The 25,265-nt window shown below is 42.9% G+C and overlaps 2 protein-coding genes across 3 annotated transcripts; one reads left to right on the top strand and one right to left on the bottom strand.

Moving 5' to 3' along the window:
- Positions 1-43: 43 nt before the first annotated feature.
- FUCA2 (alpha-L-fucosidase 2) lies at positions 44-18,519 on the bottom strand. The gene is made up of 7 exons (XM_073337502.1): positions 18,285-18,519; positions 14,165-14,352; positions 12,933-13,272; positions 10,990-11,200; positions 7,743-7,933; positions 6,256-6,364; positions 44-2,309 (listed from the first exon to the last, which is right to left on the bottom strand). The coding sequence occupies exons 1-7, from the start codon at positions 18,461-18,463 to the stop codon at positions 2,169-2,171; spliced, it is 1,359 nt and encodes a 452-aa protein (XP_073193603.1). The 5' UTR covers positions 18,464-18,519; the 3' UTR covers positions 44-2,168.
- Positions 18,285-23,199, top strand: LOC140909080 (uncharacterized). Of its 2 annotated transcripts, XM_073337510.1 has the most exons (3): positions 18,285-18,398; positions 20,964-22,088; positions 22,662-23,199. In XM_073337510.1, the coding sequence occupies exons 2-3, from the start codon at positions 21,512-21,514 to the stop codon at positions 22,856-22,858; spliced, it is 774 nt and encodes a 257-aa protein (XP_073193611.1). In that variant the 5' UTR covers positions 18,285-18,398; positions 20,964-21,511; the 3' UTR covers positions 22,859-23,199. The 2 variants fall into 2 exon arrangements, with proteins under 2 accessions (XP_073193611.1, XP_073193610.1); XM_073337509.1 differs by lacking the exon at positions 18,285-18,398 and having other exon boundaries at positions 20,671-22,088.
- Positions 23,200-25,265: the final 2,066 nt, after the last annotated feature.

The raw sequence follows: 25,265 nt of genomic DNA on the forward strand, positions 1-25,265 counted from the left end.
ACTTTACCAACATAAAAGAATGTCTATACCTAAATAGACCACCATTTTAAAACTTTACATATGTTAAAATTTCTCTACATTTTAGTCTTGCATTTATTTTCATTGGTTTCCTACAGAAACTTGCAAAGACTAGAAAAATATAACTCTTTGGCACAAAAGGTGGGACTACGGGAGAGCAATTTTCATGTACATATGGATTTATAAGTCCACACGAGATACCTATTTAAAAACCCAATCAGCATAAATAAGAGAAACTACAGCAGCCCTACTGACTATAAGAATAGCTAAATGAACCACACAGCACAGGTGCATAACATCAGTTCACCACTCAGACTTTTACTATGCCCATCACTATACCATAAGTACAGATTTTGTAACTCAGGCCTACTCCTATTCACAATCTCCTAAATTCTACGCAGTAGATAACAAAATTTCACATGTAAAATTAAAATTTTGTGTTAAATTCCTCACCAAGGGGAGCTGCTTGAAATAGTTACAACTACATGATTTTCCTAGTCTATTACTTGCAGCCAGTCAGACTAGAGCCCTGATCTTGAAAAGACTTAAGCACATGCATAACCTTATATGTTGTGACTACTATTAAAATCAGTGCAACTACTCAGTATGTAATGCTATGGATGTGCATAACTCCTTGCAAGATTGCTGCCTAGGGTAGGATATACAATGGAATATTAGATAATGATTAATGTTTCTGAAGTAGGATAGAAGCTACAGCTGTACTAACTTCCCCAGCTCTCTAGAAATGTGGCACTGAAGTTTCTTTACAAATGTCTTTGACAAAATAAGTTGTAATAGACTTTGACTCTTCTGAAGGCTGTGAAAATAGCCTAGTTAATCTTTCTTCATTTAGAATTCTGTCTAGCCACTTATACCATGTTCAATACCACAGTCCTGTTACCCAAAGATCAATACTGATTGGCCAGTTGGGCCTTTTAGGTGTCCCAACTGCACCCAGCCTCGTAGTCACTGAAACACAAATCTCTACATCCCTTTGGTTAAATGGGTATTGAGGAAGAGATAAAGGGTTTGTCATAAATGGACAGCCCATGCCATAGGAGGAAGGATGGATTAGAATGACTTTTAAACAGTTTTCTCCCACAAGTGCTATTTAGAGCAGTATTTGGCCCTTTCAGTCACTTAACTCACCTTCTGCTGTAAAAAGGTAAACCTGGAACTGCTAAATACACAGTGAGTTGAAAATTATTGGGGGGACACAATGCTGCTGAAAGGACAGCCATGTTCCTAGAAGGCAGCAGAGGTCCAGATATTTCTAGAAATATCTTTTCTGCTCTCTTATATCCTTCACAAGGAGTGCCTTTCATAGTGAAAGGATGTGTTGCTCAAGTTCTCCATAATTTAAAAATTAACCATACCCCTCATAGCAATAACCTGCAGCATAGCAGAGATTCTGCTAGACTCAGTGTATTTCTAATGTGGCTGAAAGTGCCTTATTCATGATTTACTACCACAGCTGGTCAAATTTTTTAATGTGAAATTATTTTTAATGAAAGAGAGCCTTTTTTCAATAACAAACTTCAAAACTTTGCTTTTGATTAATTTTATTTTTGGTTATTTTTCCTTTTTCAGTGGCAAAGAGGGAGAGAGGAAACAACTGAAATATTTCCATTAGAAAAAAAATAAATGGTTTTAAAAAGTACACAAAATAACTTCAAAAAGGCTGACTGGTACAACTAACCCTTGCCCTGTACACCTGCTTTTTGATCAACTTATCGCTGCAGAATTTGGCTACATTCACAACCTTGCTCCTGCTGTTGTGGGCTGCTTAAGGAAGATGCACCATGGGTCAGTGCACAGACCTTTTTTGAAGAGATGAATTGAAACCAGTACATCAGAAATCTAATATTATGCTGCAAACAAGGTCCAATGTAATCTTACAAATCCACCCCACCACTTAAAGCTAACCAGTCTTTCAAATCAAAGAGGTTAAATGCTGGAAGTGAAAGGCCAAATGCCCATTCTGCAGAATCTGGAACAGCATTTGTCTGCATTAAATCTGCTCCCATCAATCCCAATTTCAGCTGTACATGGGGAGTTCAATATAGCGTATATATAAGCAAGTTAGAAATTTGAAGTGTTCTCAGTAACATTTGTGAAGAAACAGCAACTGAAGTCTCCATTTGTATCCTTCAGTTTACATTCATCAGTTGCAGAGTCCAGCCCCATTGACAGGGTAACTGACTAGGGGTTAGCTGAGGCACAGCCACTGTCATCCCCTTTTCTCCCAGTGAAACCCACTTCAATTGTCCTTTATGTCCAATCAGCTTCACCTGGGAAAAAAAAACACAATCAAATTGAAATCTATCCAAAGTGACTTGCCCCAATGATTCAAATTGCAGTCTATTCAAAGTGACTGTTGGCCCAATAATTACATGCATATATTTTTCCACTACTTAACAGCAGTGATGAGCTTCCCAAATCTGAAGAACCGGTTCCTTCAGTTGCTCCGGGTCTTCGGCGGCATGTCCTGAAGTACCTGCCGCCGAAGACCCGGAGCGAGTAAAGGGCCCGCTACCAAAGACCCGGAGCACCACCGGGTGAGTGAAAATTAAAAAGGGATTCTCAGCCAGGGGAGCCTCCCCAGCCGGGAGCTCAGGCGGCCCGGACAGGACGGTCCTGCAGGCCAGATGTGGCCCGCGGGCTGGAGTTTGCCCACCCCTTTAAGAACCGGTTCTAAACCAGCCTCAAACTTTAACAACCGGTTTGCGCGAACCGGCTCCAGCTCACCACTGCTTAACAGGTCCTTTTAACATAATGGATTAACTGTAGGCACCTCTTTGCCAGCCACATGAATGGTCAGAGGCTGTCCAAAGGTTCTAAACATGTTTCTAAGGTGGTCATATAAATAAGCTGGCAGATGTAATGATGCTGTGTCCTATGATTTGGGCCAGACTATGGTTATTATGTTCTACATGCAGATGGCAGTGGGAAATCAAAAGGATTTTGAGATACTAGCTCCCTATGTGAAGGGCCAGGTTTCACAATACAAACCAGATCATTATCTTACAAATAATGGAGTAGTTTACATTTTTTTTAATACATACTACCACAAAAATAGAGCAAAGTGACTATACACAAACAATGTTCAGATGATTAAGCAGAACATGTACATGAAGGTGAAGAGGTTCCAAACATAATAATGCAATGTTACACTTTTGGAAAGTTAGTTAACAGTTTCTTAAACTTGCACTACTTCTTGCCTATAGGAAGAAGTCAGATGCCAACATGGGTATTTTATGGGAAGCAGGAGTTTTTGTTTTTTTAAAAGGCAAGATATTCTGGAATCTGCTTTTAAACTGAATTGTACTTTACTGTAATGGAAATAACCATTCTGCTCAGCTCAGAAAAAAATCAATGATTTTTTAAATATACTACTGCTTCATTTAAAAAGCATATTAGAAAGCAGGACGGGGGGGGGGGGGGGAAATCACTTAAGAAGCTATATAGAAATTATACCATTGCACATAGTACTTAGGGTGGTATAAATTCTATTCTCAATTTACTCTGCTGTAAATCAGGAGTAATTGTTTGATTTAGTACAACTGACACTTCCATTACACACACTGTTAACAGTAAGTAAAATTTTGGCAGATTAAAATTTTTTTTAAAAAACCTAGTGTTCTTTGAACAAGTCTTTGAAATAACTTTTCCTATTTGTCTACATTACACTACACCTCCTTTGAAATTTTGGCCCTGTGTTGTGACCAGCTGAAGTCATGAGGAGTCTTAATATTTAGAAAGGAAGGAGGGACTTGTGTCAAAGCATTGGCCAGGGAAAAGGTGATTTGGGTTCAATTCCCAGCTCTGCCACAGCCTTCTCCTGTGACCCTGGGCAAGTCCCAATCTATGCCTCAGTTCCCCCTTCTGTAAAATGGGGATAACATGTCCTTTTGCCTGTCTTTTGCCAGTCTTGTTTATTTAGATTGTAAGCTCTTTAGGAGAGGGACTCTCTCTTATGAAGTTTGTACAAGGCCTAGCACATTAAGGCTCTAGTATTGGTAGGGGCCTCTAGGCATTACCATAATGCTGCTACTAATAATGATTAAAAATGCAAAACTAAGAATGATCTATTCATTTTAAAGTCTCCCCATTCCTTGCCTTTCATCTGAGGAGCGCAGGCCAAATTCTTCAGTGTCATGATAATGTAATTCAGTTGCCAACTGTAATTTGTGCTACAGTAGCACTCTGTGTGTAACACAAGCACCCCCATTTATATACCAAGGTGTCATTATGGGGGAGTGTACTGAAGTGGGAACAGAGCTGGTCAAAAATTGGGCATGTCAAGAGGAAAGTCACATTAGGCTAGAGCAGTGCAAGCAGCCAAAAAGCTACTCACAAGAGGGTGTAACACATCATCCCTTGGGGATAGAGGAATTACCACCTGCCCTAATTTACACTCCCATCCTTATGGTTTTTGGAGTTCTTCACTAAGAAGAAAAGTCAGGGTTGACTGGCTCAGCAAGACACCCTTAGAACCAAGGAAACATACTCTAAACCAGTGGTTCTTAACCTGGGGTGCACGCATCCTCTGGGGGCGCGAGATGCCCTTTCTGAGGGTGCGAGATATGCCAGATATTTTTTAGAGGGTAAATCATTGAAAACACCAGTTAAGCACAGGCACGTACGTACAACTACTTTGTTTCATCAAACCTATGTATTTATTAACATTATACATTTTTTAACGATTACTGTAATATACAAACAAAAAATACATCTAGGTTTAGAGAACTGACCTACTTCAACGATTTTTGATAAGGGGTGCGAGAACATATTTTGAGAACCAAAGGAGTGAAGGCTGCAGTAAAGGTTAAGAACCACTGCTCTAGACCATCTAGCCGCTCAGGGCATCATAGGCCCGGTTGGAAGCCTATTGATGAACCTATTTGCATCCATGACCAGTTTGAAAAAACAAGAGGTTCTACCTGAGAAAGAGACACTCCCTTATGTCAGAAGTAGGCCTCCTTTATGCCATTCCTCCCTCAGCCACTCAGAGTCTCTCGACACAAACACCTAGTTCACAGCAAGCCGGGGTGTAAATCTATGTCATACTAGCCTGCCACACATTAAGTGTCTGTGTGGCCCTTGCTGCCAGGCACTAAAAGTTCCCTGGTGAGCTGGATCTACCCCGCTTTGAAATGGGAGTCGATTAAGGCACACTAGGGAACTTTTTGTGCGCAGCAACAGGGTCCACACAAATACTTAATTCACACCTCAGCCTTAATTTACAACTGAATCTTCCCCCTTACAAGGGATGACTTGCTGCTTTTTGCATGCCACTGTGAAGGCTGTCTGACATGGAGGGGACTGGGCTTGTCTTCACTATCAGTGTAAGTCGACCTAAGTTACACTACTCCAGTTATGTGAATAACGTTGCTGGAGTCGACATAGCTTAGGTTGACGTACTCCGGTGTCTTCACTGTGCTGCGTCGATGGGAGACACTCTATGATTGACTTACCTTATTCTTCTCAGGGAGCTGGAGTACAGGGGTCGGCCGGAGAGTGCTCTATTGTCAATTTAGCGGGTCTTCATTAGATCCACTAAATCGACACCCACTGCATCGATTGCAGCAGCATTGATCTCCTGGTAGTGAAGACAAGTCCTCAAATAGGGACAATTCTGTCTTACCTGTGCATTTTCATTCTAGGAACCTCCAGGTCAGACAGCCAGATCCTCCCTGTGGAGAACTGCATTAAGTTTGCTGGAGAGGGGTGTCTGCCTATTGCTTGCTTGTTGAGTAGTTTGAAAGGCAAGTGGGTATTCCTCCAGGAAATCTCTAAATTTAATGTCAAGACTCTGCTGTGGGTGGTTTGAGTTGAACAGCACTTTTACACTTCGATATAGTTAGCATTTTTCATCTTTGGAAGCTATCATCCTGGGCAGTTCTTCCTAAGAGGTGGCCCTAAGCCCAAGCTCAGAGCAAAGATCTGCTCGGCCCCCAGTTGTCATGGACCAAGAGAACGCCCTACTATCAAGTCTGACATAGAGAGACCTAGACTTAAAGTTAATAGTGACGACAGAATTTTCCCTTTTTCAACATATTCTATTCTGTTTTTACATATCACCAAAGGTGACAGGTATGTATTATTTGAAAACAAAAATGTTCGCAGTGTTGATGGCACATTTTTCAGATATTTTCTGATCTATCTTATGAATATATTCCTTGACAATGCGTTAGAAAGCTCACAGAAGTAGCAAAAAAGATAGTGGTCACTTACTTGTGTTGCTCCAATTTTGGTTTTTGGGTCACCAAGTACCAGAGTCTCCGAGATTGGCCAATTAAGGAAAATGGCATAGACTGTCTCTTCTTTAGGTTTGAATGTGTACCTGGTTGGAAATGGGGAGTCATATAATTTAGGTCCAGTTGTTGTTGTTTTTTTGTGATTATCCACACACTTGAGAGTAATGTACATGTAAAGATTTCAGGACTGGAAAAGGAATTTTAAAAGTTGATGGCAATTAGGATCACAAACACCACAAGAACTGTTTACATCAGAACTACAGCAATGCAGTCCTTGTCCTGCCAAACTACTATTTAAAAAAGTTTGGATTCCTGCAAATCTTTTTTCCAAGTATAATTTATTCTCTACCAAACAATCGTGCAAATATTTGTAACACTTCTCTTTCTCTTCTTACATATTAATGTTTCTCATGAGTTTTACTTCTAGCTTTTTATTGTGTCTAGACGTGATATTTATATTTAATAGCCGATGATGGGGTCAGGAGTACAGAACGGACCACGAGGGAAGGAGAAGGAGTAGGGCCAAAATGCAGATGAGGGATGGTTGTGGATTACTGGCACAGCAAAGGCACAGAAGCTAAGGGATAGAGCAGGGTCCAGAGACTAAAAAGGGGTGAATCTGATGGTTGATTTCACCAGAAATGACATTAACATTATCTTACCAAATAATTTATCCATCATACTCAATTTGACAGGGCTCATGGCCATCCTACTATTGATCAGAGTTGTTTTCTAGGAACTTTTTTTTTAAAAAAATCCAGCTTTGGAAGCTATTATTGTGAGGAGTTCTTTCTAAGCATCCTTTAAAAAGTGGCTAATTTTAAAAAAGTACCTTAACATTTCTGTCTTTCTCATGATAGTGATATTGACTTATTTCTTATCATCAGTTTTATATTGTATCGATCAATATTCTATAAAAAGAACAGGAGGACTTGTGGCACCTTAGAGACTAACAAATTTATTAGAGCATAAGCTTCCATGGACCCATGAAAGCTTATGCTCTAATGAATTGGTTAGTCTCTAAGGTGCCACAAGTCCTCCTGTTCTTTTTGCGGATACAGACTAACACGGCTGCTACTCTGAAACCTGCCAATATTCTACAGTAATTCCTAGGTCTTGCTTTAGTTTTTCAGCTACTTTTGCTGAAAGGCATAAACGGGCCAAAGATACACATTGAGCCTTTGTTTCAGTCTGCATTGGAAGCATAAACTCTCTTGTCTCCCAGTTTTTTCCCCCTAATCATTAGGATGTACCAACTTCACTAATGTCCAATATATATATATATATTCTTCCTTTAGGCACCTATCTTGGCTTTCCGAAAGGGTTCTTTTCTGAGACAGCCAAATAACATACAAATTAAGGTAGTGGTTTCTTTATTGTAAACACTTGTCCACTAGAAATTGCACAACTTCACGAAAGGGTCTCAATAGTTATATTTTCTGCATATTGTTTCACTAGTCTTACCACACTCCTGGTGTGACAGTGTCATTCTGCGTTCTCCATGGTTTAGTTCCGTAAATGGCTTCTCCATTGACTCTCAGCCAGACACCCATCTGCCTTAGGCGTTCTTGGAATATAACATCAATGCGACCATCATGGGTGGGCCCAATGTTCATCAGGAGATTTCCCCCACATGATACTGTTTCTACGAGTTGCTGAAACATTTAGCAACGTCAGAGTGTTAAGATTATGACCAATGAAGGTATACACATTGTCTGGTGTTCTTACCAAAACTTAGAACTCTGCTCCAGACACATGGGTTGAAAGAGCTGAATCAGTATTTGACACTGCAATATGCAAAGTAGTATGTTAGAGGTTCCAATCGTTTCTACAAAATTTAAGCTTCCATTAAAAATGTTACATTTTTAGCTTGTATGGCTCAAGAAAACCTTCCAAATGTGATCTCACTCTGTGATGCCTGACTAACTCTGCATTTTTTCAGTCTGTCTGCATTATGAGTTATCTGCTTCCTATTTGTTTAACTGCGGGCTGAGTCTGAACCCTAATGATGACTGATATCAGTCGTTTTATATTGTAAACATCCAGATATTCTGAAATGGTGGTCAGATTCTGGGATTGTAGTTGGATACTGTGAAGAGCCCCTGATACATACACACACACACATACACGTTACTTCTGAGAGTGAGTAACTATTACACGAAAAAAAACCTACTTGTACCACAGAATAAAACGAAATTAAACAAATATCTTTGGTTTCTGCAGCTAAATACTCATTTCTTTTCAGAACTATCTTGTATACAGTACAAGAGTTAAAAGTAAACTGCAGCACCTAAACTATTAAGAGAGCTTACACACTAAGACCTCGTTCCTACAACTGATTTCAGGTGGGTGGACCTCCTGTGTCTGCAGAAAGCCCCACTGAACTCAATGAGGCAGGTGCAGGGGTCCACCTGCAAAGAACCAGTTGCAGGATCAGGATCCTACCTTACCTTACTAATTTGTTTTAAATCACAATTATCTGCATGTCCTACTTTAATGAACAGACAAAGTATTTTAATTTAAAAATGTAAGTATAAGATTGGATTGCATTGGGGAAATAAACCACCTAAAAAAAAAACAGATGCAAAGTAACAAGGAAGTCATTCCTGAAACAACCAAATATATCAAAGCCTTTTGCATTTCTCTCACACCAGAGATTGATGAACACCTGGAGCCCATGCACTTTGAAATAATTCCCTACTGTTGTATTAGGTAAAATTCTCATTGACTTCAGCAGACATTAGAAGTGTTGAAAAGCTACAGCATCTACTCCAAATTTGGGTATATGAGGTACAACATGTGCATACAGCTGTATGAATGTTTGTTTCTTTCCTGGACATAATGTTTTTGTTTGACATGCTGTACATCAAATAACTTAACCCGTAGAAGGACTTAGTTGTTAATAGACCAATTAAAAGACTTTGTAGGTTCATTTGGAAGTCTTGAACTGGTAGGATGGAAACATCAATTTTATTATCACAAATTTTACAGGATTAACTGTGGGAGAAGTTAGAATTAGCCAGCAGAAATTCAACCCATTCCCTAGGAACTACTTCCTTTGTGATTAACTGTCACTGAAATGCCTAGTCTGTGGTCACACTTCTATTGGAAACTTTCCTAGCATGCTTTTCAGGCAACTGGCCCTTTACATTTGGAAAAGCAAAACAGCTACAACCATAAAGTTGCTATTTTGTAGCTGACTGCTGAGGGCTACATCTCACTTCCTTCTACCTGGCAAGTGCTGATAGTTCTTACTATGGTTTACCTTGGTATTTCTTTCACGCCTCAGAAAAGGCCACCTTCATATTTTTATATCTATACCTGCAGATTTTTTAAGCTAGTGGGCACCGATAGCTTGCATTATACTTAAGGTTAGTTCCATCTTGCATTCTAACTTATTTAAAAAATTGTAAGAAATTACATGTAAGACCTACACCTAAGATAAAAATTTAACTCAGCTGTTGACTGTTAGATGTTAACTCTAACCCAGCTGTTAGACTGCAAAGTCCAGCCATCAAACAAAAGCTAGATTTGGGTTATGTGATAATATCAAACTATACACACCCACAAAATAATTGAGTGTTACAACAACTGCAAATTTCACTGTGTTGTGACTACTCCTCAGAGATTAAAGTTTCGAGTTGATCTGATGGCTTGTCTCTAAATGTGTGCAAGATGTGAGCTTGGGAGCACCCTTTGAACTCTGGAGGGCAATGAAAGTTGCCGGTGGAGGCAGAAGTGTATTTGAGTTCTTTGGATGAGTCAGCAATCTGTTCCCAGCACCGTCTGTTGTCAAACTCATAAGGTGATGTTGAGGTTAAATGAGAAAAGTGTCCCCTCAATGAAGTGGGACAGGCAAACCCAAATTCCTCCACATGGATCAGCCTTCAAATCTGGGTCGGATGTAGAGAATTCAGACTTGGATTGCTATTTCCACCAATCTGTAAAACACATTAATATTTCTATCCTGTCTCTGGAAAACTTTTATCCTTTTATATTTATGAAATAGCAACATTTAATGTAGAGTATCGCTCTTTGCATTGCATGAATGTAGACTCTTTTTTGGAAACAATTAGTTATATGCTATGTAAACAGGGATTCAGCAGACATAAAGCCCATCCACGTCTATGGAATTTAATGCATGTTTTGCCATTGACTTCAGTAGCAGCAGGATTGGTTCCCTGAGTGTTGCTGGCAGAATATTCTGGGAGATATGAGTAGAAAACTACAGAAACAATAATGACTCTTTTGTATTTAAATGCCACAAACACTTAAAGTGTGTAATTTGCATAAAATAAATACTTAGAAGAATACTAAATATCCATGGCTTATTATTATTTCATATTTGTCACCATAGAGTAGGAGCAGAGAGAACCTTAAAGACAGAAAGAAGAGGAAGTGCTTGCCTCTTTCATTTGCAATAAAAGTAACTGAGTGGAATTTATGGGCCTGATCCTCATCTTGCTTACATGTGTGTAAATCGCAAATAATTCCACTGAAGTCAAACTGGTGTAAGAGAAAGAGGAGAATCAAACCATAGGATTTGCACAGTTGAGGTAGAGCCATTACTGAACTTAGTTTGATAATATAATCAAAGGAAATGATCATCAAGAGGTCACATAATTAGTTATTTCTTCCCATTACATTGGTGAACTATAATAATCAGAAGTACTGGCCAGATGTTGTATACCATATCTCTGTCTTACTGTACCTTTACCAGTTCTTCAATCGTGAGGTAATCACTTAGCTGCGTATTCCTCCTATAACCCCATGACCATTTGTCTATGGTCATACAGTTTTCCCACTTATGAGGCAAAAGGTGTCCTGGGTTATAGCGGTCGCTGCAGGTGTAGTATCCACCATGTTTACAAATGCTGCCAACTCCCCAGCGATCATTTGTTACAACTGCATCCCGAACTGGGCTGAAATTACAGAAATTTTAAACAAATGATTATGATTTTTAATTTTTTAGACTAAATGTCAGCTCTTTTCCCCAGAAATTCACGTTCAAGATGACTTCTGTATTCCTAATTTTCCTCTTTACATAATGCAAATGGGTAAGAAATCTGAGGTCTTACACAGAATGGGAGTAGTGAATGGACCCGCTTCTGCACTCCTTACTCAGGCACACCTCCGACTGTCTGCCATGGAAATAGATTACAGTACAGATCCTTGAATATGTACTGTGTCTTATGTGCAGTGTCAAAGGCACGGTCTGTGAAGAAAGTGTCCTGATCATGGACTATAAGGTGGATAGAAAGCTGACTAGATCATCGCGCTCAACGGGTAGTGATCAATGGCTCCATGTCTAGTTGGCAGCCGGTATCAAGTGGCGTGCCCCAAGGGTCGGTCCTGGGAGCCGGTTTTGTTCAATATCTTCATTAATGATCTGGAGGATGGTGTGGATTGCACCCTCAGCAAGTTTGCAGATGACACTAAACTGAGAGGAGAGGTAGATACCCTGGAGGGTAGGGATAGGATACAGAGGGACCCAGACAAATAAGAGGATTGGGCCAAAAGAAATCTGATGAGGTTCAACAAGGACAAGTGCAGAGTCCTGCACTAAGGACAGAAGAATCCTATGCACCACTACAGACTAGGGACCGAATGGCTCGGCAGCAGTTCTGCAGAAAAGGACCTAGGGGTTACAGTGGACGAGAAGCTGGATATGAGTCAACAGTGTGCCCTTGTTGCCAAGAAGGCCAATGGCATTTTGGGATGTATAAGTAGGGGCATTGCCAGCAGATTGAGGGATGTGATCGTTCCTTTATTCAACACTGGTGAGGCCTCATCTGGAGTACTGTATCCAGTTTTGGGCCCCACACTACAAGAAGGATGTGGAAAAACTGGAAAGCGTCCAGCGGAGGGCAACAAAAATGATTAGGGGACTGGAACACATGACTTATGAGAAGAGGCTGAGGGAACTGGGATTGTTTAGTCTGCAGAAGAGAAGAATGATTTGATAGCTGCTTCCAACTACCTGAAAGGGGATTCCAAAGAGGATGGATCTAGACTGCTCTCAGTGGTACCAGATGACAGAACAAGGAGTAATGGTCTCAAGTTGCAGTGGGGGATGTTTAGGTTGGATATTAGGAAAAAAAATTTCACTAGGAGGGTGGTGACGCACTGGAATGCGTGGTGGAAGAGGTGGTGGAATCTACTTCCTTTGGGGTTTTTAAGGTCAGGCTTGACAAAGCCCTGGCTGGGATGATTTAGTTGGGGATTGGTCCTGCTTTGAGCAGGGAATTGGACTAGATGACCTCCTGAGGTCCCTTCCAATCCTGATATTCTATGATCATATTCTTAACAAAACCACCCTACTTGCCATCATGGTAGATGACTGTTACTTACAAGAGAATAAAAATAGATAGAATGGCCAGACCATGTTAATGGAACAACTTATGGACCTGCTTGACATTTTTCATGAAAAATGTTCATAATTTTTCAGCCATGTCTAATAATTTGGTTGTTAAAGGGAATACTCTTCCCTGACTTGATCCCTTATATTGCAGGGAAATTAAGTGGGAGATGACATGGTTAAGTGCCCAATAAGTGAAACAATGGATCCCACACAATATATGGAAAATGAGACAGAGGCTATAGCCTGGCCAAAGTTCCAATTTAAGAGCTAAATATATGATAAAAACAAGACACCTGTCATTATACAGCCAGGCTAAAAATCCAGTGCTGTTCCAGTAAGTATCTGGTGCATTACCATCCCCATCAGACCAGAGGATCTCTGGCTGGTATTTAGCCACAATCTCATAGAGCTCAGGCAATGACTTGGCTGTTGGAAACTGTCTTGTCTTGAATACATTGGAGGCATCATAAAGGAAGAGAGGATTGAACCATTCAAAGAGAGAGTGATACAGCCCAAAGTGCAAATCCGTCCTGTTTCTAATAGATGTTGCTAGTTCAGCCACAATGTCCCGTTTTGGTCCTACGTTGACAGCATTCCAATTCCATGAGTATTTGGACCCCCACAAAGTAAAACCTAGAAAGAGAAAGTTGAAGGACAAAAAGAGAATAAAAAGCACTGTAAGCATATTCTTATATATGCTATGCTATTAGTCAAACACACATGCTGATTGCAGCTCCCCAGGAAGAGGAAGTAGGCTCTTCCCTGTTCTGCAGCTCCCCAGAAAGAAGAAGTAGGCTCTCCCCACTTCTGCTTGCCCTATCACTGAAATCTCTAGTTATGTATAACCATAATATTCCTTCCTTTAGAAGAAGAATCCAATACCAAGATGTTGCTTAAAAATTGTTTATACCATGTCTACAAATGACACATAACTCTCAGTTTCTGCACTAAGCAGTCTCTTACTATGGGTATGTATAGCACCTAGTACCACGGAGACCTGATCTTGATTTGGGCTTCTAGCTGCAGCAGTAATAATAGGAATCAGGCTACTAATGTTGAAATATAATTGTGCATATTTCAAAATCTTAACCGACTCCCAAGAGCACATTGTACATTTCTTGGAGAAAGGTAGAGAGCTAACGAACTCTCTGCACACAGTAATGTTCTATATGAAACAGAACACGATTTACTCTTCTGGTTCATTAAGCAATAAAAAGCCTAGAGCTAAATTACGCAACAGTCAGACATTAACAACTTCTGTGGCTGTTGTAGGAAGCTCTGCAGCACTCTTAACTTCAGTCATTGCAACCTATAGCAGGAGGAATAATGTGATAACAAATTCTTCCTTCTATCAATGTTCCAGCCTTTTATAGGGGATATGGGCTAACAAATACCACTTTTATTCTTGCCAGGTTTTTAGCATCTAGCCAGCTGGACAAGATAACTTCACCTGGGTTTTTGTTCTGTTAGAAGAAATGAACCATGAACTGCAACAACTGCCAGCCCTTGCACACGTTCTATTTACCTTCATGATGTTTTGAAGTCAAGACAACATATTTTGCACCAGAAGCCTTCAGAATATCTGCCCACTGGTTGGCATCAAAAAACTCGGCTGTAAACAAAGGGCCAAAATCTTCATAACTGAAGCCAGGAGGGTAATTTGTCTCCATAAATTTTACATAGGCCGGTCTCTTTTCCTTCTGCCAATACCACCTTCCAAATACACAATAAAAATATCCAATGACATTTAAAAAATATATATACAGTTATAATAATCAATTCCTGTTTTGCCATTCTAAAGGGCGGTGCGCACTGTCACAGACATACTGTGGAAGTACACTGGAAATAACATAAAACTGCCTCAGGCAATAATAGCTTTGATATTTGGAAGCACCCTGGTCTACCTCCCTCAAGGACTTCATTTGAGGGACTGCCAGTGTTTCCTACTGAGCTGTGTTGTACACCAGCTAAAATTTGATGGGAGTGGGGAAAATATAGTCTTATTTAGGGGCCAAATGCTGAAAACTTACTACCAGGCATACAGGGCTGATGTGGGACGTAGGCAGCTACATTGGGTGCCAGTTTTGTAGGAACACCCCTGGTTCTGGGCCAGCACAGGCATGGACTTCTTTAACTGTGTCCCCCTGTAGAAGAGTAAGAGCAGCCATACCACCAAGCACAGCACAGCTTTTTTGCTTCTGCCTCTTAAAGGGCACCCCCACTTTCCAGTAGCTACTTGGGATGACAGCCATCTCACTGCTCCATCTACCCCCACCCCAAGCACAACTTTTAGGGAGTTTTGCTCCTTTAAAGATGGGCCTCTACCCCACACCAGCAGCAGCCAAAAATTGCCACACAGACAGAAGCAGGTCTCTAGTGTGGCTGTCCCCCACACCAGCACAGGTATGAGGAGGTGTGACAGGGTGGACTAGGTCTAGAAGCCTCACGGCCCTGCCATAGCCCACTCAAGAAAAGAGCAGAGGAGAAGTCCTCCCAGCAGCCTAGAGTGGTTTTAGGAGAACTGCTAATCAGAGGGGCTCCAGGAGTGACCAATCAGGGGGCAGAAGGGCCATATAAAAAGAAGCAGCAGAGCAGTCAGTTACTGCCTGGAGTTTGCAGAGGGAGAAATGGGTGCTTGGCTGGCTGGAAGAGCAGCAGGACTGCTAACAGATCAGTGAGGGCAAGCTGAGTCCAGGGGACCAAGCCCAGAAGTTTACCAGACCAGGTGAGGGTACCGTGATGGACTCTGCTGGTCTGGTTGAAGGCTGATCCCAGTCAAGGGCTGCCAAAAGGACACCTACTGAGATAGACCCCTCTTGGGCTGTTAAAGAAAGTAGTGCCTCGGGGAAGGATGCCCTTGTGCTATGGCCCCATACTAGGGCCATGAGCAAGAACTAGAGACTGTATACCCCAGAAGGGGGGGACAGTGAATGTGACTCGGCTGGAAGGCTAGTCAATGAAGACCTGCCAAAAGAACCACCAGCCAGGGGAGTGCTTCCCCATTCAAAGCTGAGCGATTGCAGGCATGAATCAGCTAGAGAGGTGGATGCCAGCCCAATTACAGGTAGGAATTCTTAGGGCAGCAAAATGTCCAGCACCAGTCCTGTGGATTAGTGTTTTCCACAGAGAGGAAAAAAGGTGGGTGAAATCATATCTTTTATTGAACCAACTTCTGTTGGTCAAAGAAACAAGCTCTGTGTAGCTCTTAATCTTGTCTCTTTCACCAACAGAAGTTAGGCCAACAAAATATATTACCTCATGCACCTTGTTATCCTGGGACCGACATGGCTACAACAATACTGCTTACTACATAAACAGTTCTATTGTCTATGGGCATAGCATGGGGTAGCATGAGTCTGTCACTGTAGAAATGCTATGGCCAGTAGTAAGGGTTTGTGGGGTTACAGTCATTAGGTTTCAGAGAGTGAGGCAGAGCAGCAAAGACCTAGGTAAGCTTAGACACACACTGGTCATTCAAAATTGGGGAGGAAAATAAACTGAATTTTTTAAAAATGTGTTTAAATCCCAAATTGAGGATCAGAGTCTGATCTCAGCAATACTCACGTAAATCCAGAGTAACTCTGCTGATAGCAATAAAGTTAACCCAAATTAACATGGACATAAGTGAGAACAGAACCTGGCCTCTTGTGGGGAAAAAGCTGGATGAAAAGGCCCAGAAATCATCCTGTGGAAAAAATAGTTGCAATCTCAAGACATTTTAGTGTCTAAGGAAACGGATCACACCTTCCCCTCTCTTCTCCTTTGCCATGCACCAGTTGCTAATGACGTTAAAACGGACAGAATTGAAATTCCAAAAGAAACAAACTGAAAAGTGATCTGCTGAGATCAGAGAAGTGGGAACAGCTGCAGGCCAAGGAAGAAAGTTGGTACTAACAAATAGGCTGTAATGACAGGGTAAATGAGGGTAAACCACAAGTGTAAATGCTATTTACAGTCAATAGTTACTATTTACAGTCAATAGTCCACATTAACACCGATGTAAGAGCAAAATCTGGAACATGGCTAATAAATAACAGCTCAAATACAAAATGCGGGGAGACATAACCAAGCAGCCTGATCCATTGCTTTAAAGTGAGTTTATTTTAATTTTGTACCACCTTAACATTTCTTTTTTGTGTAATCAAACACTGTAGTTTATCATAGGAAAGTCTGCAGTCAGGATTGGGGAGAGGAGGGGTTTACAAGATCATTTCTATTTTAGGGGGAAATTCTGCCCTCATTTACGGCCTGTACAACTCCATTATTTTCTAAATGACTGCACAGAGTGCCCAGCCCATAAAAAAAAAATCCACATATAAAAGTGTGAGGACAACTGGCACTGAAAGTGGAAGGGAGGATTTGGAAATATTATACAAAAGGAGGATAGTTTTGCCAGTGGATGGATCTGTATGGTTAATATACTAGGAAGGAAAAGTGATTTTTTTGCAATGACACTTCAACCACAACCTTTCTTTTGGAAGGGTCTGTATCATGGCCAAAGCTTTCTTTTCTATTTTTGGTACATTCGGTATATTTATGATTGAGGTAGAGCCCTTTTGCCCTACATCAGATGCATGAGTACTTTCAGGAGTTAATAGAATAGACAGCATTAACACTCTCAAACTAGAGATGGCATTTCAGTCAAGAATATTTTACACTGTACTAAGAATATTCTATTAAACTGTATTTGGTATCAAAGGCAGTCAAGACATCATCTTTATTCTTTGTCCAGAAAAGTTAAGTAGTAAAGTGCAGCCCACATCAGAGCTGTTTAAACCCATCCCCTGCAGCTCTGTATGTGTTGTCAAAATTCTGCCTTCAGAAAATCATGTTTTGCATGTATATACCTTTACTAAAATTATTTAATTAAGTCTTATAATATCCCCGTGACAGAGATCTTATTACCTCAATTTTACAAATAGCAGAAGAGATTTGTGACTTCTTCAAGATCACACAGAAAGTCAGGGGCAGACTATGGCATAGAAATGGTAAATCAGTTTACCAGACAAAGGGATTGATTCTGTGAACACTCACATGTGTCAAATAGTTTACCCATGTGTAAGTGTTTGCAGGACCTGAGTTTTCTCTTTTCTGTGGAAAGGATCTCTTTTAAAATCACAACCATTAACATAACATTAAAAAAAGCCAGTTTCATTAGTTCACTAAATATAGGCTCAAACGTCAGACCTGGATTATGGATACCCCCAAACTCCACAATTGCTCTGATTTGTGGTTTTTAGCCAGCCCGCTATAAATACAGGAGCACACTTGCAAAATTTGTTTGTGGGGTTACATTTTAAACACTCCCCACATTCAAGGATGCTCAGATGTGAAGTTTTGGTTCAATTCACTTACATCATGGGGATCCACATCTAGGTTTGGGTTGAAAACGTTCTCCAAATTAGGGAGCTGTGTTCAGACTAGTTGGGGCCAGATTTTACTGCTAAGAGACAAGGGAATAATTACCACATACACTGGGGGAGGGAGGGAATGGAGCGTGAAAGGTTGTTTACTACAGGGTGCAGCTTTGTTAGGGAAAGAAGAAAGAACAACAGGCTGCTCTGTCGACAGAAAGAGCAAGGGGAGGTTAAAGAGACATAAAGGAGGAAGTGAGGAGCTGAGAGTCAAACGCATGGAAGGCTCACCAGAACCACTCACTGCCGAAGCTGGGCACGGAGAACACGCCCCAGTGGATGAAGATGCCAAACTTGACTTCATCAAACCAGGTCGGAAGTGGTCTGGAATCCAGAGACTCCCAGGTAGGATCATAGCGCGCACTGCATCCCTGTGGGCAAAGGAGCAGGCAGAGGAGCAGCAGCAGCATAGCTGGCAATGGGGAGGATGCAGCAGTCTTTGGCTGGGGGTGGTGTGTTTAACGTCTCACGTGAGAGCAGTCAGATGACAACCCGCGGCAGGCAGGGCTGCTTCCTGCTCCTTGTTTTTACACCCAGCGAGGCTGCTGGGTGCAGTTTAGTGCATTGTTTAGCAAGGGCGGGGCACTGGAGGACAAGGAGGTTACGAGAATAATTTCTTAGGCTCTGATTTTTTTTCCAGGCTTGCTGAGCAAGGAAAGGAGGCTTGGAGGGAAGCTGAAACCAGGCCCTACATCAGTGTCTCTTAGGGAACCCAGGATGAGTGGGCAGTGTGAAATTTGTAGTGCACACACTCACTGATTTAACGACTCAACCTGGTGCTATTTGCCCTCATTTGCTATATGAAAAGATGGGATTTGAGCGTCCAGGCACCATCTAGGGCCAGGACTTTGTTGCCCCGTTCCAAATGCAATTGGTTTGAGACAGACCTGCTGTTACATCTAGTATGATCACTAGCACAGTCGGTGCATAGAAATTGAGCGGTACCTTCTGAAAAATCCCAAGAACAAAGGAAATTTATCTCTCGTTATTTATAGGAAAATTAAACTGTAGGCCTGCCCACCTTGCTCCCTGGAACTGAGTTCTGTAGACCAGTGGTTTTCAAACTGTGGGTTGTGACCCAGTACTGGGTCGTGGTGGCTCTAGTCAGCGGGGCTGCCTGGCTAAGGCAGGCTAGTTCCTACCTGTTCTGAAACCCTGCTGTGCCCCGGAAATGGCCAGCATGGGGGGGGAGGGGCCTTCACATGCTGCTCCCACCCCGAGCACCAGCTCCGCACTCCCATTGGCTGGGAATCGGCCAATGGGAGCTGAGGGGGGAACAGTGGGCGAGAGCTGCACAGAGTCGCTTGCACACCTCTGCCTAGGAGCCGGACCTGCTGCTGGCCACTTCCAGGGCGCAGTGCGGTTTGTGGTGCCAGGACAGGCAGGAAGCCTGCCTTAGCACCCCCTCTGCGCCACTGACCAGGAGCCACCCAGGGTAAGCCTGTGCCCCACCCTGCGCCCCAATCCCCTGCCCCAGCCCTGAGCCCCCACCCAAACCAGGAGCCCCTTCCTGCACTCCAAACCCCTCATTGCTGGCCCCATCCCAGAGCCTGCATCCCCAGCCCAGAGTCCTGAGCCCCTTCCACACCTCAACCCTCTGCCCCAGCCCTGAGCCCCCCCAAACCTGGACTTGATAGCCCCTCCCCCGCCCTGTAAACTACAACTGTGGCGGCACGACATAGACAGTGAACCTCTGAATAAATGTCTGGAAAAGTGCTTCATTGTGCTTGCTAGAGCTGTTTGAATTGTAAAAAAATTAAACTTCAGTACATTTTTCACAAAAAATATGCACCATTGTAACCAGCCCTTGTGCTAAGTTATCATTTATTTCTGAATTTTTATTTGAGCACAACCGACTTCAGGAAATATGCTCTGTGTCAGCCATAACTTTAAATTACCACAAAGTGGCAGTGTTTCAGAGCATTGCTGGTAGAAATGGAGGAGTTTCTGCAATGTACTTAGCACTAGTGCATAGTACATCAAGTAGCAGAATTGCATGATTTCAAGTAGGACAGTCAATTAATCACAGTTAACTCATGCGATTAACTCAAAAACATTAATTGTGATTAAAAAATTAATTGTGATTAATCGCAGTTTTAATCACACTGTTAAACAATAGAATACCAATTGAAATTTATTAAATATTTTTGGATGTTTTTCTACATTTTCAAATATATTGATTTCTGTTACAACACAGAATACCAAGTGTACAGTGCTCACTTTATATTATTTTTTATTACAAATATTTGCACTGTAAAAATGATGAACAAAATAAATAGTATTTTTCAATTCACCTCATACAAGTACTGTAGTACAATCTCTTTATCATGAAAGTGTTACTTACAAATATCTATTTTTTTTGTTACATAACTGCACTCAAAACCAAAACAATGTAAAACTTTAGAGTCTACAAGTCCATTCACTCCTACTTCTTATTCAGTCAATTGCTAAGAGAAACAAGTTTGTTTACATTTATGGGAGATAATTCTGGCTGCTTTTTTTTTACAGCGCAAATATTTGTAATCAAAAATAAATATAAAGTGCGCACTGTACACTTTGTATTCTGTGTTGTAACTGAAATCAATATATTTGAAAATATAGAAAATATAAAAAAAATTTAAATAAATGGTATTCTATTATTAACGATGCAATTAATTGCACGATTAATTGTGATTAGTTTTTTTAATCATGCGATTAATCACGATTCATTTTTTTAATCACTTGACAGCCCTAATTTCAAGGTTTCATAGCACAATGCTTATATTTAAGCAATATTACAATGGCCAAAACTCTGAGGGAGAGGGGGAAGTTCCTGGAAGGTGCAGGGGAGTTTTCAGAAAAGATGATTTGGCAAACTCACCCTGAAGAAGAGCTCTGTGTTGTTCAATAGCTTGTCTCTCTCACCAACAGACATTGATCCAGTGAGAGATATTACCTCACCCACCTTGTCTCTCAAAAATCACAGGAATTTTCAAAGGTGAACATGGATATTGCTGGATTTTTGAAAAGTCAGCCCTGGCTCTGAGCATGCAATCTGCCTGGTCATTCTGTCTTAAGCTGTACATTCAGCCACCAGGCTTCTCAGTTGTCACATGAAGCTATGCCCTGGTCTACACTAGGACTTTAGGTCAAATTTAGCAGCATTAAATCGATGTAAACCTGCACCCGTCCACACGATGAAGCCCTTTATTTCGACTTAAAGGGCTCTTAAAATCGATTTCCTTACTCCACCCCTGACAAGTGGATTAGCGCTTAAATCGGCCTTGCCGGCTCGAATTTGGGGTACTGTGGACACAATTCGACGGTATTGGCCTCCGGGAGCTATCCCAGAGTGCTCCATTCTGACCGCTCTGGACAGCACTCTCAACTCAGATGCACTGGCCAGGTAGACAGGAAAAGAACCGCGAACTTTTGAATCTCATTTCCTGTTTGGCCAGCGTGGCAAGCTGCAGGTGACCATGCAGAGCTCATCAGCAGAAGTGACCATGATGGAGTCCCAGAATCGCAAAAGAGCTCCAGCATGGACCGAACAGGAGGTACGGGATCTGATCACTGTATGGGGAGAGGAATCCGTGCTATCAGAACTCCGTTCCAGTTTTCGAAATGCCAAAACCTTTGTCAAAATCTCCCAGGGAATGAAGGACAGAGGCCATAACAGGGACCCGAAGCAGTGCCGCGTGAAACTGAAGGAGCTGAGGCAAGCCTACCAGAAAACCAGAGAGGCGAACGGCCGCTCCGGGTCAGAGCCCCAAACATGCCGCTTCTATGATGAGCTGCATGCCATTTTAGGGGGTTCAGCCACCACTACCCCAGCCGTGTTGTTTGACTCCTTCAATGGAGATGGAGGCAACACGGAAGCAGGTTTTGGGGACAAAGAAGATGATGATGAGGTTGTAGATAGCTCACAGCAAGCAAGCGGAGAAACTGGTTTTCCCAACAGCCACGAACTGTTTCTCACCCTGGACCGGGAGCCAGTACCCCCCAAACCCACCCAAGGCTGCCTCCTGGACCCAGCAGGCGGAGAAGGGACCTCCAGTGAGTGTACCTTTTAAAATACTATACATGGTTTAAAAGCAAGCATGTGAAAGGATTACTTTGCCCTGGCATTCGCGGCTCTCCTGGATGTACTCCCAAGGCCTTTGCAAAAGGTTTCTGGGGAGGGCAGCCTTATTGCGTCCTTCATGGTAGGACACTTTACCACTCCAGGCCAGTAACACGTACTCGGGAATCATTGTACAACAAAGCATTGCAGTGTATGTTTGCGGGCATTCAAACAACATCCGTTCTTTATCTCTCTGTGTTATCCTCAGGAGAGTGAGCTATAATTCATGGTCACCTGGTTGAAATAGAGTGCTTTTCTTCAGGGGACACTCAGAGGAGCCCATTCCTGCTGAGCTGTTTGCCTGTGGCTAAACAGAAATGTTCCCCGCTGAGGGAGGGTTGAGGGGGTAGCCACGCGGTGGGGGGAGGCAAAATGCGACCTTGTAACGAAAGCACATGTGCTATGTATGTAATGTTAACAGCAAGGTTTACCCTGAAAGAGTGTAGCCACTGTTTTATAAAATGTGTCTTTTTAAATACCGCTGTCCCTTTTTTTTTCTCCACCAGCTGCATGTGTTTCAATGATCACAGGATCTTCTCCTTCCCAGAGGCTAGTGAAGCTTAGAGAGAAAAAAAAACGCACTCGCGATGAAATGTTCTCCGAGCTCATTCTGTCCTCCCACACTGACAGAGCACAGACGAATGCGTGGAGGCAAATAATGTCAGAGTGCAGGAAAGCACAAAATGACCGGGAGGAGAGGTGACGGGCTGAAGAGAGTAAGTGGCGGGCTGAAGACAGGGCTGAAGCTTAAATGTGGCAGCAGTGTGATGAGAGGAGGCAGGATTCAATGCTGAGGCTGCTGGAGGACCAAACCAGTATGCTCCAGTGTATGGTTGAGCTGCAGCAAAGGCAGCTGGAGCACAGACTGCCACTACAGCCCCTGTATAACCAACTGCCCTCCTCCCCAAGTTCCATAGCCTCCATACCCAGACGCCCAAGAACACGGTGGGGGGGCCACCAGCCAACCAGCCACTCCGCAACAGAGGATTGCCCAAAAAAAAGAAGGCTGGCATTCAATAAATTTTAAAGTTGTAAACTTTTAAAGTGCTGTGTGGCATTTTCCTTCCCTCCTCCACCACCCCTCCTGGGCTACCTTGGTAGTCATCCCTCTATTTGTGTGATGAATGAATAAAGAATGCATGAATGTGAAGCAACAATGACTTTATTGCCTCTGCAAGCGGTGATCGAAGGGAAGAGGGGAGGGTGGTTAGCTTACACGGAAGTAGAGTGAACCAAGGGGTGGGGGGTTTCATCAAGGAGAAACAAACAGAACTTTCACACCGTAGCCTGGCTAGTCATGAAACTGGTTTTCAAAGCTTCTCTGATGCGTACCATGCCCTCCTGTGCTCTTCTAACTGCCCTGGTGTCTGGCTGCGCGTAACCAGCAGCCAGGCGATTTGCCTCAACCTCCCACCCCGCCATAAACGTCTCCCCCTTACTCTCACAGATATTGTGGCGCACACAGCAAGCAGTAATAACAGTGGGAATATTGGTTTCGCTGAGGTCTAAGCGAGTCAGTAAACTGCACCAGCGCGCCTTTAAACGTCCAAATGCACATTCTACCACCATTCTGCACTTGCTCAGCCTGTAGTTGAACAGCTCCTGACTACTGTCCAGGCTGCCTGTGTACGGCTTCATGAGCCATGGCATTAAGGGGTAGGCTGGGTCCCCAAGGATCCATATAGGCATTTCAACATCCCCAACAGTTATTTTCTGGTCTGGGAATAAAGTCCCTTCCTGCAGCTTTTGAAACGGACCAGAGTTCCTGAAGATGCGAGCGTCATGTACCTTTCCCGGCCATCCCACGTTGATGTTGGTGAAACGTCCCTTGTGATCCACCAGAGCTTGCAGCACTACTGAAAAGTACCCCTTGCGGTTTATGTACTCGGCGGCTTGGTGCTCCGGTGCCAAGATAGGGATATGGGTTCCGTCTATGGCCCCACCACAGTTAGGGAATCCCATTGCAGCAAAGCCATCCACTATGACCTGCACATTTCCCAGGGTCACTACCCTTGATATCAGCAGATCTTTGATTGCGTGGGCTACTTGCATCACAGCAGCCCCAACAGTAGATTTGCCCACTCCAAATTGATTCCTAACTGACGGGTAGCTGTCTGGCGTTGCAAGCTTCTACAGGGCTATCGCCACTCGCTTCTCAACTGTGAGGGCTGCTCTCATCTTGGTATTCATGCGCCTCAGGGCAGGGGAAAGCAAGTCACAAAGTTCCATGAAAGTATGCGAAAGTTTCGCAGCTACTGGGAGTCGTCCCAGACCTGCAACACTATGCGGTCCCACCAGTCTGTGCTTGTTTCCCGAGCCCAGAATCGGCATTCCACAGCATGAACCTGCCCCATTAGCACCATGATGCATGCATTGGCAGGGCCCATGTTTTCAGAGAAATCTGTGTCCGTGTCCTGATCACTCACGTGACCACGCTGACGTCGCCTCCTCGCCTGGTATCGCTTTGCCAGGTTCTGGTGCTGCATATACTGCTGGATAATGCGTGTGGTGTTTAATGTGCTCCTAATTGCCAAAGTGAGCTGAGTGGCCTCCATGCTTGCCTTGGTATGGCGTCCGCACAGAAAAAAGGCGCGGAACGATTGTCTGCCATTGCTGTGATGGAGGGAGTGGCGACTGACAACACGGCTTACAGGGTTGGCTTCAGGGAGCTAAAATCAACAAAGGGGGTGGCTTTACATCAAGGAGTATTTCAGGCAGGACTTCACGGAGGGTTCCAATAAGAAATGGTGCACCTAAGTTATTGTTCTTATTGGAACAAGGTTAGCCTGGCCTCTGATTGATACATGGCTAGATTTACCTCGCTGCACCTTCTCTGTGAGTGACTGTAGTGTGACCTAGAGGAATGAGTCCCCTAGACGGGGCCGGGGGGAAGCAAATGAGTACAAAACAAATCTGGTCTATTTCTTGTTTTGATCCACTCCATCTATCTTTTACATCTTTGGCTGGCATCAGACGGTGCAGAAGGACTGCATGCCATCCACATCTCATGGCTGCTTGGCAGAAGATGGTACAGTACGACAGCTAGCCATCCTCATCTCTTGCCTGCCCGGCAGAAGATGGTACAATACGACTGTTAGCCATCCTCATCT

Source organism: Lepidochelys kempii, chromosome 3 (genome assembly GCF_965140265.1).
Source record: "Lepidochelys kempii isolate rLepKem1 chromosome 3, rLepKem1.hap2, whole genome shotgun sequence".
Taxonomy (NCBI): Eukaryota; Metazoa; Chordata; order Testudines; family Cheloniidae; genus Lepidochelys; species Lepidochelys kempii.